The sequence below is a fragment of the Nakaseomyces bracarensis genome, assembly GCF_045282275.1.
Source record: "Nakaseomyces bracarensis strain CBM3 chromosome Unknown Scaff13_0, whole genome shotgun sequence".
Lineage (NCBI taxonomy): Eukaryota > Fungi > Ascomycota > Saccharomycetes > Saccharomycetales > Saccharomycetaceae > Nakaseomyces > Nakaseomyces bracarensis.
In genome coordinates this window covers 2,499,758-2,515,668 of record NW_027263959.1, presented here as the reverse complement: position 1 = coordinate 2,515,668, position 15,911 = coordinate 2,499,758, and the positions used below count along the sequence as shown (strand labels likewise).

General features: G+C 39.5%; 9 protein-coding genes across 9 annotated transcripts; 4 read left to right on the top strand and 5 right to left on the bottom strand.

Annotated features, from left to right (window-relative positions):
* Positions 1-260: 260 nt before the first annotated feature.
* On the bottom strand, positions 261-1,445 carry RNJ42_05142 (uncharacterized protein; the record flags this gene model as incomplete). The annotated part of the gene is made up of 1 exon (XM_071055306.1): positions 261-1,445. One exon carries the CDS (start codon positions 1,443-1,445, stop codon positions 261-263), a length of 1,185 nt encoding a protein of 394 aa, XP_070909999.1.
* Positions 1,446-2,200: 755 nt separating this feature from the next.
* RNJ42_05141 (MFS transporter) lies at positions 2,201-3,862 on the bottom strand (the record flags this gene model as incomplete). The annotated part of the gene is made up of 1 exon (XM_071055305.1): positions 2,201-3,862. One exon carries the CDS (start codon positions 3,860-3,862, stop codon positions 2,201-2,203), a length of 1,662 nt encoding a protein of 553 aa, XP_070909998.1.
* Positions 3,863-4,815: 953 nt separating this feature from the next.
* Positions 4,816-6,498, bottom strand: RNJ42_05140 (MFS transporter; the record flags this gene model as incomplete). The annotated part of the gene is made up of 1 exon (XM_071055304.1): positions 4,816-6,498. One exon carries the CDS (start codon positions 6,496-6,498, stop codon positions 4,816-4,818), a length of 1,683 nt encoding a protein of 560 aa, XP_070909997.1.
* Positions 6,499-7,536: 1,038 nt separating this feature from the next.
* On the top strand, positions 7,537-8,409 carry PRE10 (proteasome core particle subunit alpha 7; the record flags this gene model as incomplete). Its single annotated transcript, XM_071055303.1, has 1 exon — positions 7,537-8,409. The coding sequence occupies one exon, from the start codon at positions 7,537-7,539 to the stop codon at positions 8,407-8,409; it is 873 nt and encodes a 290-aa protein (XP_070909996.1).
* A 422-nt stretch (positions 8,410-8,831) lies between these two features.
* TIM9 (protein transporter TIM9) lies at positions 8,832-9,095 on the top strand (the record flags this gene model as incomplete). The annotated part of the gene is made up of 1 exon (XM_071055302.1): positions 8,832-9,095. One exon carries the CDS (start codon positions 8,832-8,834, stop codon positions 9,093-9,095), a length of 264 nt encoding a protein of 87 aa, XP_070909995.1.
* Positions 9,096-9,554: 459 nt separating this feature from the next.
* On the bottom strand, positions 9,555-11,249 carry PXP1 (putative indolepyruvate decarboxylase family protein; the record flags this gene model as incomplete). Its single annotated transcript, XM_071055301.1, has 1 exon — positions 9,555-11,249. The coding sequence occupies one exon, from the start codon at positions 11,247-11,249 to the stop codon at positions 9,555-9,557; it is 1,695 nt and encodes a 564-aa protein (XP_070909994.1).
* A 319-nt stretch (positions 11,250-11,568) lies between these two features.
* Positions 11,569-12,402, bottom strand: MMS21 (SUMO ligase MMS21; the record flags this gene model as incomplete). The annotated part of the gene is made up of 1 exon (XM_071055300.1): positions 11,569-12,402. One exon carries the CDS (start codon positions 12,400-12,402, stop codon positions 11,569-11,571), a length of 834 nt encoding a protein of 277 aa, XP_070909993.1.
* Positions 12,403-12,614: 212 nt separating this feature from the next.
* On the top strand, positions 12,615-13,229 carry EAF5 (Eaf5p; the record flags this gene model as incomplete). Its single annotated transcript, XM_071055299.1, has 1 exon — positions 12,615-13,229. The coding sequence occupies one exon, from the start codon at positions 12,615-12,617 to the stop codon at positions 13,227-13,229; it is 615 nt and encodes a 204-aa protein (XP_070909992.1).
* A 1,485-nt stretch (positions 13,230-14,714) lies between these two features.
* GTT3 (Gtt3p) lies at positions 14,715-15,875 on the top strand (the record flags this gene model as incomplete). The annotated part of the gene is made up of 1 exon (XM_071055298.1): positions 14,715-15,875. One exon carries the CDS (start codon positions 14,715-14,717, stop codon positions 15,873-15,875), a length of 1,161 nt encoding a protein of 386 aa, XP_070909991.1.
* Between the last annotated feature and the right edge of the window lie 36 nt (positions 15,876-15,911).

Genomic DNA, 15,911 nt, shown 5'->3' with positions numbered 1-15,911 from the left:
AAAAATACATATATAAAAAAAGGGGAGGGGGATGATTTACGCTTTTCTTGCCTGGGGATTCCCTAGTGGCCCACCTCTCCTTCCGTTTTAGGAACTACAAAGGAAAAACGAAAACAACCCCCACCTTCTAAACATGGCGGGGTTATTTGTTTCTTACTAAATTTAGCAAACACTAAAAGAGAACATCTTTCGAAAGACATAGATAAATAAATAAAATAAAAATAGGGCATAAAAATAAATAGAGACGTTAACACTTGCCATCACGACTCCTCTTTGATGGCAGCTTGTTCGAGGTCACGTGAGTGTTCTTCGTTACCCTGGTCGTCGAGGAGGGCGCCTTCTTCTTCCTCGTCGAACTCTTCGAGGGTGGCCTGTGCGAGTTCGGCTTGGGAGATCGGGTAGTTGTTTGTAGAGGTGTCTATGTGTAGGGCGTCGTCTTCGTCGCCGTCGCGGGGGATGTCGAATCTGGTGCTGGAGAGGCTGCCGCGGTCAGACGAGACGGAGTCGATGTATTCTCCTTTGCCTATCACTTGGCTGCCGCCTGTAGGGGGTTTGCTCTTGCTTCTTTGTGCATTGGCAGGGCCGTGGGCGTGGACTTGGCCTTGCCCATGGGCGTTAGGGTCACGACTCAAGGAACGGGATAGTGAGCGTAGGTATTCGGTGGACAGACGTCTCCTGAAGGACGAACGGCCTGGTCTCTCTCCGTTCCCTGCAGCGGCATCTGAGGTGGCACCGCCGGCCGCACTGGGGTCGAGCAGCTCGTCGCTCGAGTTTTGGTACGAGTCACCACGCGCCAAGTGTGGCCTGTTGCACGTGCTCTTGATGAACTCACCGTATGAGTTCCTTACGCGGCCGTCGGCCGTGTTGTTGATGTTCCCGATGGCGCCGGGGATGTTGCTTGCGATGCCGCGCACTGGGGAGATGGCAGAGGACGATGCGGGACGGACGCGTTCCTGGGAACGGGAAACCCTATCGAGTTCTTCGCGGGTCTCGTCGTCGAGGTTTGTGAGGGAGACTTGGGAGGACGAGGAGGCGACGCCTCTGGTACGCGAGGTTGAGGTGGAGACGGAGTGTTCACGCGTCTTCTGTTTCTGTTTCAGCAACATCAGTTTCCTGCGGCGCTGTTTCTCCAGCTCGTTCTCGCTCAGCTTGCGGTCTACCAGGTGGAAATCCACTTCCCCGTCCTCGCGTTGTACTTTCTCGTCGACGTGGTTGAGCTCCAGGTCTACCTCGTCAGTAAGCAACGCACCTTCTTTGTTCAGATCATCCACAGAGGTGTATGAGTCATCCTTCAACCTTTGCAATTGGTGAGAGTGTGACACAGTGTCATGGAGACGGTTCAACACATTGCTGTCCATTGAGTCAGACCTCGGAGTCTCAGACCCATCGTCTCTCATATTCCTTACTGATCCGCCAACCAGGGTAGGTGCCTGAAATTTTGACATCTTTTTTTTTAATTCTCAACGTTCCAACTTTAGTGGTCGGTATTGGTGTTCTGTTCAATTCTAGTATTGAATGAAATTGATACTATTTATAATAATTTTGACTGTTATACAAACCCTATTTATATTATACAGTCAAGGAGAAAGAAGGGAAGAGAGGGGATTCACCGTACAAGAAGGGGAACAAAGCTACAAAAAAAGGGAATTTCAAATAAAAAAAATTCAAGAAAAAAACAATAAGCCGAGAAACCTCTCTGTTGACGATACGTTTTTCACATTCTAAATGAAATTATCCGTATTAGGCCTATATTATAAAAGGGGAATATACAATACGTTGCAAGGCCAAGATCCTTTATTGTCTAACATTTTCCTTCTCTCTTTCTCTCTCTCTTTTCCTCTCTTTTTTTCTCTCTCTGTCGTTATCTTTGTTTAAATCGAGGAATATCTTATCTTATCTCTCCGTATCTATGCCGTGTAAATAAAAACAAGAACCCGTCAATAAGAACCGTTTTGTTGGAAACATTAAAAAACAAGGACATTTGTAACCTTCTTTTCAATAATATCAAGTTATTAACTAAGTTGTATGTATAGATTCTATAAGTTGCTAGCAGTTGTTCGACTACTATAAGTTATTTATTATTATTTTTTGTATGGAATATGCGCATATTATCTCCATTGTAATGTAAATTATTTTTTTGGAGGAGATGAGATTATTATAAGTAAAATGAAAAATGCAAACGACTTAAATATTGCGTTTTTTATGCTGACTTAAATCTTGATTTAGAACGTAGATATGGTCCATACTTGTATAGTGCAAATGGAATCATCCAAAGTCCAATAGTGATGAAACCAATGAGTGAGGACCCCCATGCAACCGGATAGTTTTTTGTAGCTAGTTTATCATACATTGCTTTCCCGAATAGTGGGAATGCGGCTGCGAAACTTGCTCTTGCGAAACCGTTACCGGCAAACACTGATGCAACGTAGTCTGGATAACATACAGCCAGGTATGAAAATGTTGCTTGAAACAAATTGAAAGTGGCTAGCACGAAAAAAACTTCAGAAATCATAGGTAGGATCCAGTGGACGCTGGCGGTCCAACCAAATAGGAATAGAGCGAGAGGTAAGCACCATCCAACGCACATTGCTAGAACCAAAAACGACTCTGGTGTAAATGTATTGTTGGCGAATTCCTTCTTAACGACCTTTACATGGTAAACCATTAATAGAGCATAGGCAAGTAAACACCCAATACAGAACCCCAAATATGCTAGACCCACCTCAATTAAAGTAAAATTGTAGATACCAACAAAAACAATTGGGAAAGCTTCGAAAAACAAATAAAATGCACCATAACATAAAGAAATGTAAAGATCAAATGCAAGAATAATTGGCTCCGTCACCATCATCTTGAATGGCCTGTAAAGAGTATTGATCAAAAACGTCTTTGCTGGGATTGCTTCTTCTTCACGTTGCTTCTTTGTGTAGTATCTATTGTCACCAGTCAATTTCCTTAACCTCAATGCCTTACGGTACAATATAGTATCGGAAGAGGTTTCAGGGAAGAAGAAAATTAGTGTGATGTAGGTAGCAGCAGAGAGGAAGAACAATAGCCAGAAGATCCATCTCCAATCCTTGGCATCGACCATAGAGGCACCCAATAGAGGTGCAAACACTGGGGCTGCGACAGCACCGATGGACCATATACCTAAGAATTTTGGAACATGTTCTGCTGGTATAATGTCACCAACACTAGCACCACCAGTTGCTAACGCAGGTGAGCACAAAATACCAGTAATGAATCTAAGTATGACTAAACCTGCAATATTCTCTACCAAGGCACATCCGATCTGAAGCATTGTGAAAAGAAAAAACGTGATCATATAGGTGGGTAGACGCCCAATTGTTGATATCTCGGATAACGGCGAGAAGAAGATAGGACCTATACCATATCCTAACACGTAGACAGACAAGTTTAGAGTACCAACAACGTGCCCGACATGGAACTCCTTCTGTATTTCTTCTTGACCGGGAGTATAGATCGATGACCCCATGTAGTTCACACAAGTCAAAAGCATAACCTGTACTATCACAGCCCCACGTTTGGTGTAGGACCAGTTATATGGGATCAAGGGATCGTCTTCCCCAGTGAAAGTCACTAAATAAGGGTCGGGTTCCCCACTTTCTATAGAAGATGTAGAGTTCGAGACAATTTCTGTAAGGGACTTCTCCATATCACTCCCCGCGTCACCATTACCCTTAGTAATATTCTCCTCGTATACTGCTTCAACTGCACTACCATTCGAACTAGAGGACTTCAATTCAAGTTCAACCAAGAGTTCCTCTTCATTCTTAACAAGATTTAACCACTCAAGGACATCTACAAATAGAGTGTCTCTAAATGTGGAGAAATATGTCATTATATGAGAAAAAACAGAAAAAATGTAAGTTGATGGCTTCTAATATATTTCTTTCTTCAAGGCAGTAAGTCAATAGACTTTATATAAGTTTACCTAGTTTCAATATATTTAATACTTTTCAAGCGAAATTTTGGTAGAAAATTATGCTGCATGAAACTAATCAAGAAGACTCGTTAGTGTATATTTATATAGTAAGTATATTGACTTTTAACTCGTAAATAATATTTCTTACTAAAAATTTTTTCTTAGTTTAAATGTTGAAACAATATGTCACCTTTTTATATTAGGTAAGGATAAGATATTACTCCTTCTAATGGTACAGCATCTCTTAATTCATTCATATAAGAAAAAGAAAGAAAGTAGAAGAAAAAACAGTCTTCTCTCCATCTCCCCTAACAAAACCACGTACTGAAGAAGAAAAGAGAGATCTTGCTTTCCGGAAAAAAATAGAATTAAAAAAAGAAAAAAACCGGCATTGTCCGCATCCCATCTCGAGGCCAAAAAAAAGAAAGAAAGAAAAATTTTAAACGGTTTTTGGATCTCATACCCCGCCGTGCAATGGTGACGTAGGAAGCCTTTTAGCATAGTGGTTTTAGAAACATTTGGAAGTGAGGGGCAGGTTCGTTCACACACAACATGTACACATTAGTAAGAACGCAAATTTCTACTACCGGAAAAGCGCATATTTGAATGAGATCTGTACATATGTGGAGTTTTATTATCTTATAAAAAAAAACTGCATCTTATACTTTCAAGGTTAAAATAGTGTGTAACATTTATATATATGCATACGAAGTTAACTTAAAAATTTATTATATTTAACTCATGTATAATTGGTGATATACAATAACCTCTGAATTTTAACAATTTTAACAGCTCCTGGAGGGTATTTAGTAGTAATACTTATCATTAATGTATATACTTTAATTAGCTAAAGATAGTAAAAATTATATTTATTGGAATCTAGACCTTGCTCGTAATGCTGGTCCGTATTTATATAGTACAAATGGGATTAAAGACAATCCGATAGTGATGAACCCGATTAAAGATGATCCCCAAGCGACTGGGAACCTTTTAGTGCTTAGGTTATTGTACATACCTTGGCCAAACAGTGGGAATGCAGCTGCGAAAACACCACGACAGAAACCGTTCCCTGCAAACGCGGACGCTACGTAATTCGGGTATGAGACTGCCAAGTAAGAAAATGTAGCTTGGAATAAGTTGAACACAGCTAATACAAAGAACACCTCGGCAACCATTGGTAAAATCCAATGGATGTGTGCTGTCCAACCAAAGAAAAACAGGGAAAACGGTAAGCACCATCCAATCCACATGGCCAATACCAGAAATAACTCTGGTTTGAACTTTCCTGCTAGGAACTTTTTTCTGATAAACTTCTCTTGAAAAAATAATAACAATATGTAAGCAAATATGCATCCAACACAGAATCCTAGATAAGCCAAACCAACCTCGATTAAGGTGAAATGGTAAATTCCCACAAATACAATTGGAAACGCTTCAAAGAACAAGTAGAAAGCACCGTAACATAACGCTAGGTAAATATCGAACGCTTGAAGTATTGGTTCTAGTGCAATCATTTTAAATGGCCTCCAAAGAGTTTTTTTTATAAATTCATTTAATGGTTCAGCCTTTTCTTCCATATTTCTCTTAGTATAGTATCTGTCGTCACCGGTCAATGTCCTTAGTCTTTTGGCCCTTCGATAAAGAATAGCTTGATGAGATGTCTCTGGGAAGAAAAACCCTATGATAATTGAAGTTGCTCCACACATGAATAGCAGTAACCAAAATATCCATCTCCAGTCTTTGGCATCGACCATAGCAGCGCCTAAGATTGGTGCAAAAACGGGAGCCGCTACTGCACCAACGGCCCAAGCGCCCAGGAATCGAGGCACGTACCGAGGGGTACATATATCTCCTACAGTAGCACCACCTGTAGCTAGTGCTGGAGAACATAGTATACCAGTAATAAATCTCAAAATCACCAATCCAGCTATATTTTTAACCAATGCACATCCAACCTGTAAGGCCGTAAAAAGTAGGAAAGTGACCATGTATAGCGGCATTCTTCCAATTGCACTAACTTCAGATAAGGGAGACCAGACGATAGGTCCTATACCGTAACCCAACACGTATACGGACAAATTCAATGTGCCTACTACGTGTCCGACATGAAACTCGTGTTGAATTTGTTCTTGTCCAGGAGTGTAGATAGAAGAACCCATGTAATTTATACATGTCAGTAACATGAGTTGTGTCATAACAAATGCCCTTTTCCCAAAGGACCAGTTCCATGGATGACTAGGATCCTTTTCCCCAATGAAATCAACTAAAAACGGATCATCTACTTCTGCTACCATTCCATCTTTATTATTCATCATTTCATTGTTGTTATTAGTATAACTTGATGTGGTCGGAGTCTTTTCCAAGTCTTGTTCCCTGTTGGGTACAGAATTTGTTTCGGAACCATCCGAATTGGTCATCTCATCAGGTTTCGGGGCAGTAGGAACACCATTGGGTAAATATATATCTAAATATTCAGAACCTAACTTTACAACACCACAAAACTCTAAAATATCCACAAAAAATGTGTCTTGAAAACTATCAATATATCCCATCAAAGAATTGTTTGGTTGTTAGTATTTTTTTTGTTGATCTTGTTATTCTAAATACTAGACTGTGTATAAAATAAATAATTATTTATAGAATATTTACATATGCTTCTATATACATTTTTGCTTCTCAATTTATATATTATTTAATCAAGCATAAAAGCCTTCGGTTATTGTATATGTGCTTATCTAGAAAAAATATATTTAGGTATTATAACAAATGTCATAATCTGTTTTTGATGAATTGATTTCCTACTTCCTACTTCCTATTTCTTACTTCCTATTTACGTTTTGTGTGCTCAACCAACTCCGCGTCTATTTCCGCTCATTTTGAGCTTTCTAGCCCTTATCCGCTGCAATTTCCGGCCGCCCTGCATAACCTAAAAAAAAAAAAGAAAGAATTAATTAATTAATAAAAAAATGTGCAAATCATCGACGACAAATCTGGATATTTTGGATTTTGTACGACTTTCTTCTAGGGAAATAAAATTGTGTTAGTCGTACGTGAGTTTCTTCAAGCCATGCCCTATCCGACCTACGGCTCACCCCACGCTCCCCCTCCTTCTACTCCCCCCCCTTTTATTTTTTTCTGTCCTTCTCAAAACCATTACAAAACCTATACCCTAGGCCTTAACCCTACACCTATACCCTAAACATATACCCTAAACCTATACCCTAAACCTATACCCTAAAATACATTTAAATACTTGTATCTTATATCTCATTATATACGAAAGAGTTACTTATCACTATCTTCTGATATCGATCATGTGTAATGTATAGCTATATACTACTGAAAGTGGCAAAAAAAAAAAAAAGTGAGGGCCCACTGCTGTGCTTTCTTATAAGCTCAACTCCCCTTCTTGAGCTAATTGTTATAGATGCATTTATTAAATATTAGGGCATATCTGTGTGTTTTAAAGGTTGTTTTAGTTTTTATTGATCAATTGATTTGTTTTTTTGGATTAGTGAATATAACTATTAAAGGTAGTCTACTAAAAGAGAAAAAAGAATAACGGTAAAAAGGGAACGTAATATATAATAATGACTTCTATTGGTACTGGTTACGATCTTTCGAATAGTGTTTTCTCTCCGGATGGTAGGAACTTCCAAGTTGAGTATGCGAACAAGGCTGTTGAGAACGGTGCTACCTCAATTGGTATTAAGTGTAAGGACGGTGTGGTGTTTGCCGTCGAGAAGTTGATTACTTCGAAGTTGCTGGTTCCTAACAAGAACCTGAAGATCCAGACTGTGGACAGACATATTGGTGTTGTGTACAGTGGGTTGATCCCAGACGGAAGACATCTAGTTAATAGGGCGCGTGAGGAGAGTCAGAATTTCAAGAAGATGTACAATAGCAGTATCCCCGTGGATGCATTCGCTGACCGTGTGGGGCAATACGTCCAGGCACACACTCTATTTAACAGTGTGAGGCCCTTCGGTGTTACCGCTATCTTCGGTGGTTGCGACAAGAACGGCGTTCACTTATACATGCTAGAGCCAAGTGGTACGTACTGGGGTTACAACGGTGCCGCCACCGGTAAGGGAAGACAGACCGCTAACGCAGAGCTCGAGAAATTGCTGGACAAACAGCCAGATATGTCAGCACGCGAGGCCGTGAAACAGGCTGCCCGTATCATATACATGGCCCATGAAGATAACAAAGAGAAAGACTTCGAACTCGAGGTAAGTTGGTGCTCACATAGTGAAACCAACGGTCTACATAAGAGAGTACCAAAGGACTTACTGGATGAAGCCATTGAATACGCCAAGAACGAAGTAAACGGCGATGACGATGACAGCGATAGCGATGACAGCGACAACGGTAACGCTGGTAATGAAAAGGATAAGGATAGTGATGACGAGGATGTCGATACCTCCAAGAAGGATGCTGATGGTGATATTCAAATAGAGTAAGACTAGAAAACCATAACTAAATACAATACGTGTAAGAAAAAATAAATATTACATTTCTATATTAATATGTATCTAATCTAAAATGTAATACAATTGTACCCCCAGCATTAGAGATGGGAAGAATATAGGTCATTAAAGCATTGTTGTCGCACTATATTTCATATGCAGAATATCAATTCAGGTTCTATAACGAGGTGATATGTTGTAGTTGTGATCGCACACGTGATTTGTAACACGTGATTGATAATTCCGATTTTTGAACAAAAATTTTTTTTTTTTGAGTGTTCCCTCCTTCGGCTGAAAGAAAGTATCAATGATTTATTATAGAGGAAAGTGGTAATTTAATTAAAAATGCTTAATATGTAGTTCAGTTTATTTAATATCAGTATACCACACCACAAACTAACAATAACTACACAGCAATGGACCAACTAAACTCTAAGGAACAACAAGAATTCCAAAAGCTCGTAGAGCAGAAGCAAATGAAGGATTTCATGAGATTGTACTCTGGTCTTGTTGAGAGATGTTTCACTGACTGTGTTAACGACTTCACTTCTTCTAAGTTGACTGGTAAAGAAGAATCTTGTATTTTGAAGTGCTCTGAGAAGTTTTTGAAGCACAGTGAGCGTGTTGGTCAACGATTCCAAGAACAAAATGCTGCTTTGGGCCAAGGGTTAGGCCGTTAAGATATGCTTCGATTGCCAAATAAAACTACTTCTTTAATCAAATATTGAAAAAATTGGGACCACTAAAACTGGATATATCATTTTTTGGTATCCTTTTTTTTTTTTCTGAGATTATTTTTTTAACCATTCATGAAAGCATTTAATTCTGAGGAATTGCCTTCCCCTACCCTAAGTTATGATCTCATATCTATTCATATCATGCTAACATTTAATAATCAGAAACTTGGTGTTACCAAAAGTCATCTTTTGTAATGCTAATATTTCTGACATACATATCGTGTACATAGTTCTTTCATATTACATGTTTTAAAAACTAAAATAATTTATATTAAACTCTTCTTTTAACCAAAATAACTATAGAAACAAAAACAACACACATAAAAAAAAATAATTAGCAAAATGTATTTATAGCAGGTATCCCAAATTTATAGAAAAAACTAGGTCAGATCAAAAAATCGACTACAATTTCGCTTTATTTTGCCATCCGAAGCTTATTTTCTTTTGTTTACCAGGTTCAATGATAACATTCAATAAGCATGGTACCCTCTCGGATTGTGTAACGTTTAGAGCATCTCTAAATGCTCTTTCTAAGCTAGGTAGATCTTTTACAAGATACCCCTTACCACCTAGACCATTAGCGACAATATCGTAGCGACATTCTTGAGTTAACATTGTTGGAGGAAGTTTATTGTCCTCCAATGAATCTGGGTTTTCAGTCCCATGATATATTCCACTATTGTTCATAACAACAAATATTATCCCTAATTTAGAGCGAACTGCACTTTCAATTTCCATGCCGGAAAAGCCAAATGCTGAATCTCCTTGTATGGTAACGACGTTCATATCGGGGTGGCAGAGTTTGGAAGCTATAGCATAACCTAGTCCAACCCCCATGGTGGCATTAGTGCCAGCATCTAGTCTCCTCTTAGGGTGATCAGTCTCGAAGGATATTCTAGCTATATCCATTGTATTAGCGCCTTCAGAAACGATTATAGTCGATTTATCATCAATCAAATGTTTGAGTTTGCTGTATACAGAATAATAATTGAGTGGTAGATTACCATTGTAGTTTTCAGGATTCAATTTGACCCCCAGACTGTGCTTATTAGCTTTTATTTTTTCAGCCAATGGTTTTGAGATACCTATAGACCTGTCAAATCCGAGATTTAATAATGATTCTGTAAGTGCTTCTACGGTTAGCTGTATGTCTCCCCATAGACAATATTTATTTCCTTGAGGATTATTGATGCCAAGGGTTTCAGGATCATGGTCGATTTGTACAAAGATAGCATTCGGATTCCATTTAGGTGGCTCTGCATAATGTAGTATCCAGTTCAATCTAGCTCCAAATACCAAAACTATGTCAGCATTTTTCAGAGCTAATGAACGAGCTGAAGAGACATTCAGTTGATGAGAATCCGGAATAACTCCCTTCGCCATTGGTGTAGGTAGAAAAGGAAAATTGAACTTCTCTACAAAATGACGTAGTTGCGAATAAGCATCGGTACTGCCTTTACCAATAACCACAAGAATGTTTTTCTCTTTATGGTCCTTAATTAGACTAGAAATCTCTGCCACGCTGGATGGATTCGGGCCTGGGGCTAATCTCTCAATTGGATGTGTATGGAAATCAATTCGTTTCACCCTTTGTGTAATTAAGTCACCTGGAAAATCTATGTAACTAACTCCGGGTGTGCCCTGAATTGCACTATTCCAGGCTTGAAACAAGATGGAAGCGTCACGTTTCGTACCGGTAAGTTGACCAGCAAACTTGGTGAATGGTTTCATAGCAGATAATTGATCCATCTCTTGAAATCCACCTTTATGTACTTCATCAGTGGGAACACTACCTGCAATGAGTAGTAATGGCCATCTGTTGTTCACAGAATTGTATACACCTGCTAAAGCATGTATAACACCTGGTCCTCCCACCACTAATAGTACGCCTGGTTTCCCGGTCAAATAACCGTAAGCTGAAGCCGCATATGACGCAGCTTGTTCGTTCCGAAATGCGATGAACCTGATCCCTACCTCCTGCAACTCCTGTGCAAATTCCACTACAGGGATACCAACAATACCAAACACAACCTGTACATCATACTGATGTTTCAACAGCAATGCTATGTTTCTAGAATGTTGTATATTATCAGACATTCTATCCAAGTACCTCCTTATCCAATTCTTTTAGACTCAATGACGCAATATAAAAGAAACTCACGCAAAACCTGATTTTTGCCGTAATAGTTCGAGTTTATATATTACCTATGTCTATGTGGCAAGGTCCTTTTTATAGACACTCCCTTTTCCTAGTGCTCATTTCAATATCCCATTTCCCTTTTTAGCTCTCCACAGTTACTTTGTCAGCATAAAAAAAATTAGGAATGAAGCCATAGTGATGACCATCAATTAAGCTCGACTCGGGTCATCGGAACATGGGTCAATACGGTTGATATTTCTTAATTAGAACGCAATCTCACAATGTGTCGAGGTTTTCTGTTGTAGTTGGTCTTTTCATCTTGTTTACCTTGCATCGGAGGAGCATTACTTGGTCCGGTTTGAAGTCTGTCGCTGTGAGTTCGTGGCCACAGGCACCCTGAGGACACTTCTTCTTGTCTGGAGTGTTAAAGTATATCTGTATACCTTCCTTGTCGAACACATGCCCGCATTTCTTGGAGATCATTGGGTTCTCGAAGGGTTTGCAGGTAATTGGGCAAGACAGTTCAATTTTCCCACCTTCTATCTGGATGTCGTCCTCAGTCTCCTCTGTCTCGGTGTCGTCAGGTACCACGCACGTAGGGTCGTCTATTATGTACGGCAGGATTGTCAGCAGTCTTTCGGTGCTCAATGGAGCGCCATACGTTGCTGCTGATCCCCGGGTCTTCCTCTTGTTGTTACTGTTATTTGAGATTCTTGTATTTTTGAAGTCCTCCTGGTGGGTATCGTCGTAGAACTGTTGTAAAGACTGTATCTGCGTTGTTCCGTCGATGTAGTCCCTCACCGTGTCTATTGTTACTGGTGTGGCGGCGCTTGAGATCTGCAAGTACCGTTTCTTGATCTCATCGAGCTCAGCGTCGCACTGTGCCGCCTGTGCCTGTTGTTGCAATAGGTCCTGGTAGCTCTCGTTGAGGTCTATTACTGCTTGTACGAGTGCTGGCTCGTCCAGCATGTCTATGTAGTCCACTAGTTGTAGTAGGGTCTTGTCGAACTGTTTCTCGATGGACTCGAGGTCTACGGAGAGATCGTACGCTGCAAGGTCATGGAAGTTGTCCCGCTGGTCTCTGTGTATAGGGAAATGTGGCACTGACATTATGAATAAAAAATTTCGTACTTTATGTTTCCAGTTGGAATGGGTTCCTTATTGCCAAATTAATTTACATTTTTTTGATTTTTATATAGAAATAAGAGATTATAATAAAAAATGATGAAGTGAAAAAAAAAAAAACAAGACAAGCTTAGGAACAAACAATTGGAAGAGAGGTTGAAAGATCTAAGGAAGTTGAAGCCGTGAAGGGAGAGGAAATGAGTGAGTTACAGACGTTGGTAGTGTATCAGGTAAGCCATTTGCTCCGATGTGAAGGGGTGGAGGTTACAGTAGAGAATGTGATGCGGGTGTTGCGGAACAATGCACTTGTAGAGTTTCTCATGGATGTACCTGATCGGACCTGTGTTGAGAAGTTAGTGGTTCAGTATCTACGAGTTGAGTCGGATGTGAGTGACTCGGGGAGCGATAGTGTCGCTGGCAAGATAGAGACGTTGAGTGTCAGTTGCCGGCGCCGGGTTGGCAAAGAGATCGATGACATTGATGTCAGCATACGTAACAATCGTAAGAAGGAGAAGTTATTGAATCTGTATCGGGACACAGTGTTGAACCGACTTCAGAGCAAGCGTACAGTGTTAGACCAGATGTGCCGAGAGATGGTTGAGGACACAGGTGTGGTGAGGCGCAGGTTAGATGTAGGCAGTATAAAGAATGAGACACCGCGGAGTATAGCTGAGTTTCAATTAGCGTTACAACGGAGTATTACAGATTGTCTGATGAATGAACCCAGTGGCAGTGATAAATGGAAAGTAGCCCTTGAAGTACAGAACAATCTAGACGACACAATAAAATTCATGCGTCGAGCCCTGGAATAAGTCCGATTATATATAGATGTCAAAAAAAATATAAGTTAAATTAATATTAAAATTAAAATTAAAGTTATATATTATAGTATTAATATATTTGGTTGTTGTTTTTTTTTTATATGAAATTAAGGTATAGAAAGAAAAAAAAAAACGTAATGTATTATAGAAGGAAAGAAAGAGAGGAGAGAAAGGGAAGTGAAAAAAAGGGTATGCCCTTTTAAACTCTTATCTTTCTTTTAATAAAAGAGTATTCCGACTCAAGGCAAAGAAGTTTTTTTAAAGGATTTTAGATTTTTAAAATCTGTTCAAAGCTCTTTGTCTAGCTTGCCATTTGTTGTATAGGATAACCATAACAACGATACAAGCAGCCAAACCACCCAAAATAATGGCCAAAATAACACCACCTGGAAGAGTTGTGTACATCTTTGTATTTTAATTTATTTTATTTATTTTTTTGTGAAAATAAGTTTATTATTCTTCATCCTTAGCAAGAAAAAAACAATTGGAGGAAATAAACAAGAACGAATAAGTAGCTTGCTTATATATGAGTTGAGGGAATTTTTGAAGATGAAAAAATCCCAAAAAAAACCCAAAAAAAAAAAAAAAAAAATAATTTTTCATCATACAAAAACCCGTACTGCGTCCCTGTGCTATGGTCGCTGTGCTGTGTAAGCAATCACAGTACTGTCTCTGTCTATCTGTCTTTCTGTATTGTATTACTGTATTACTATATTATTGTATTACTGTATTATTGTATTACTGTATTGTCTCGCTGTATTGCTGTACAACTATTGTATAAAAGCAAGTCTTCTCTTCGTTTCTCTCACCAGCAGAAAAGCTCAAGGCCTTAGAAAAACAGTCGTACCGGTTTCTACTGGAATATACGTCATCTCTTACCCGGAGTATTCCATTTAAGGAAAGTCGGTATTGATCTACTCAGAAAAGTAAGGAGTAGGTTAAAGAGATTTAAAAGACGGTTCCGAGATGTTTTTATTTATCATCCTTCATTATACTCAGAGTGTGCTGTAGACAGGGGAAAAAAAAGCAATCTGTTGTGTAAACAAACAAAATTAACGCACTTCCTAAACCGGATATACTATACACACACACACACAGACACACTCACACTCACACAGACATACACTCACTCAAAGAGACAAAGACAGAGAGACAGGGGGTGTGTTATTACACCGTACAGTGGTACTTTATGTGTGTGCCTATATACGTCATATATGATAACACAGGTATTTTAACCCGGAATATGACATATGACCTGTTACGTATACTACTACAATTTGAACCAATTTAAGTTGTTTATGGAAATTTGTAAACAAAAGAAAGGGAAAAAAAAACCGTTGAAGAAGTTTGTTTTGTTTTCTATAAACCTTGATTGATTAATAAAGAAATAATAAAGGTTTTTTAAACTTGTGAACTTAGAAGGGGGAAGAAAAACCGGTAAAATAAAAATAACAATAAGAATAAAGAAATACAACAATGAGTTCGTTTAGTAAATGGAGGAAAGCGGAGTTGTTTGATTTGATGAACAAGTTGAAGATCACTGATGTGAGTCACTCGACGCGGAAATCGACGATGATCATGTTGATCGAGCACTACCTCGACAACCTGGAGGCTCCTCTGGACTACATACATGATTTCCCGGAACTCCAGTCGTTCTACGAGGACAGAGCGCAGCTCAAGATAGAAAGCGATGTGGATGATATAGACCTCAATCTAGGTGGAAATGGTGAATTGGACACGGATGCTGATGCTGATGCTGAGGATACTGATGTCGGCATGGGCATGGGCTTAGGTAACACTACAGATGATTACGACGACCTCTACACTCGTACTCCTCTGGGTAAAGAGGCATTGAAGCAAGAACTGGACCAAGTAGCAGAAAAGGCACAGGCACAATCGCATGCACAAACACACACACAATCCCAAGCAGAGGCAGAGGCAGAGGCACAGGAGAACACTGATGAGTCTGTACATGATAATGGGTACAAAAACGAACTTGATTTCAACAAGATCCACGACAAGATGGCAGATTTCAGGTTCGAGTTCGAGAAGAGATGGGATGACATCGTTGACAAGTCTGTCGTTTTGAACGAGAATTTGAAGGACTACCTATCCTCCATCAGCACCGTGGAGACGATATTCACACTGGTGGAACTGGCCTTGTTGATACACCACCTGTGTAACTCATACAAGCCAGTAGACGTGACCATCATGTCGCCAGAGGGTCTAGGGCCACGCGCGAATCACATCTGGTCGAACTTCACGCTGTTCAAACACCAAGTGGTCCATTTCTTAAACGAGATAGGTTTGCCCGTTTTCACATGGTTCTTCTTGTTGCGACTCTTGCCGTGTCTGGTATCTTACTACATCAATTTCATCAGATATGACCTTCTATTACAGATGGACCCAATGGTGTATCACTTGTTCAAATTAATAATTGAATTCATGATTGTGAACAAATACAGCAGAGACTCCAGCAATACCCTAGAAGGTTTCCTGAAGTCCTTCTCTTTCTCGCCAATAGCTCATTTGCACGTTGATCCATGTCAGGACCTGAAATCTTTCTACGATGCTACTGGTTTCCTTCCATTGGTATTCTCCACCGTATGTGTTATACTGACTCTTTACATTCTGTGAGTATTAATACATATAAGAAGAAGAAAAATAAGCTAA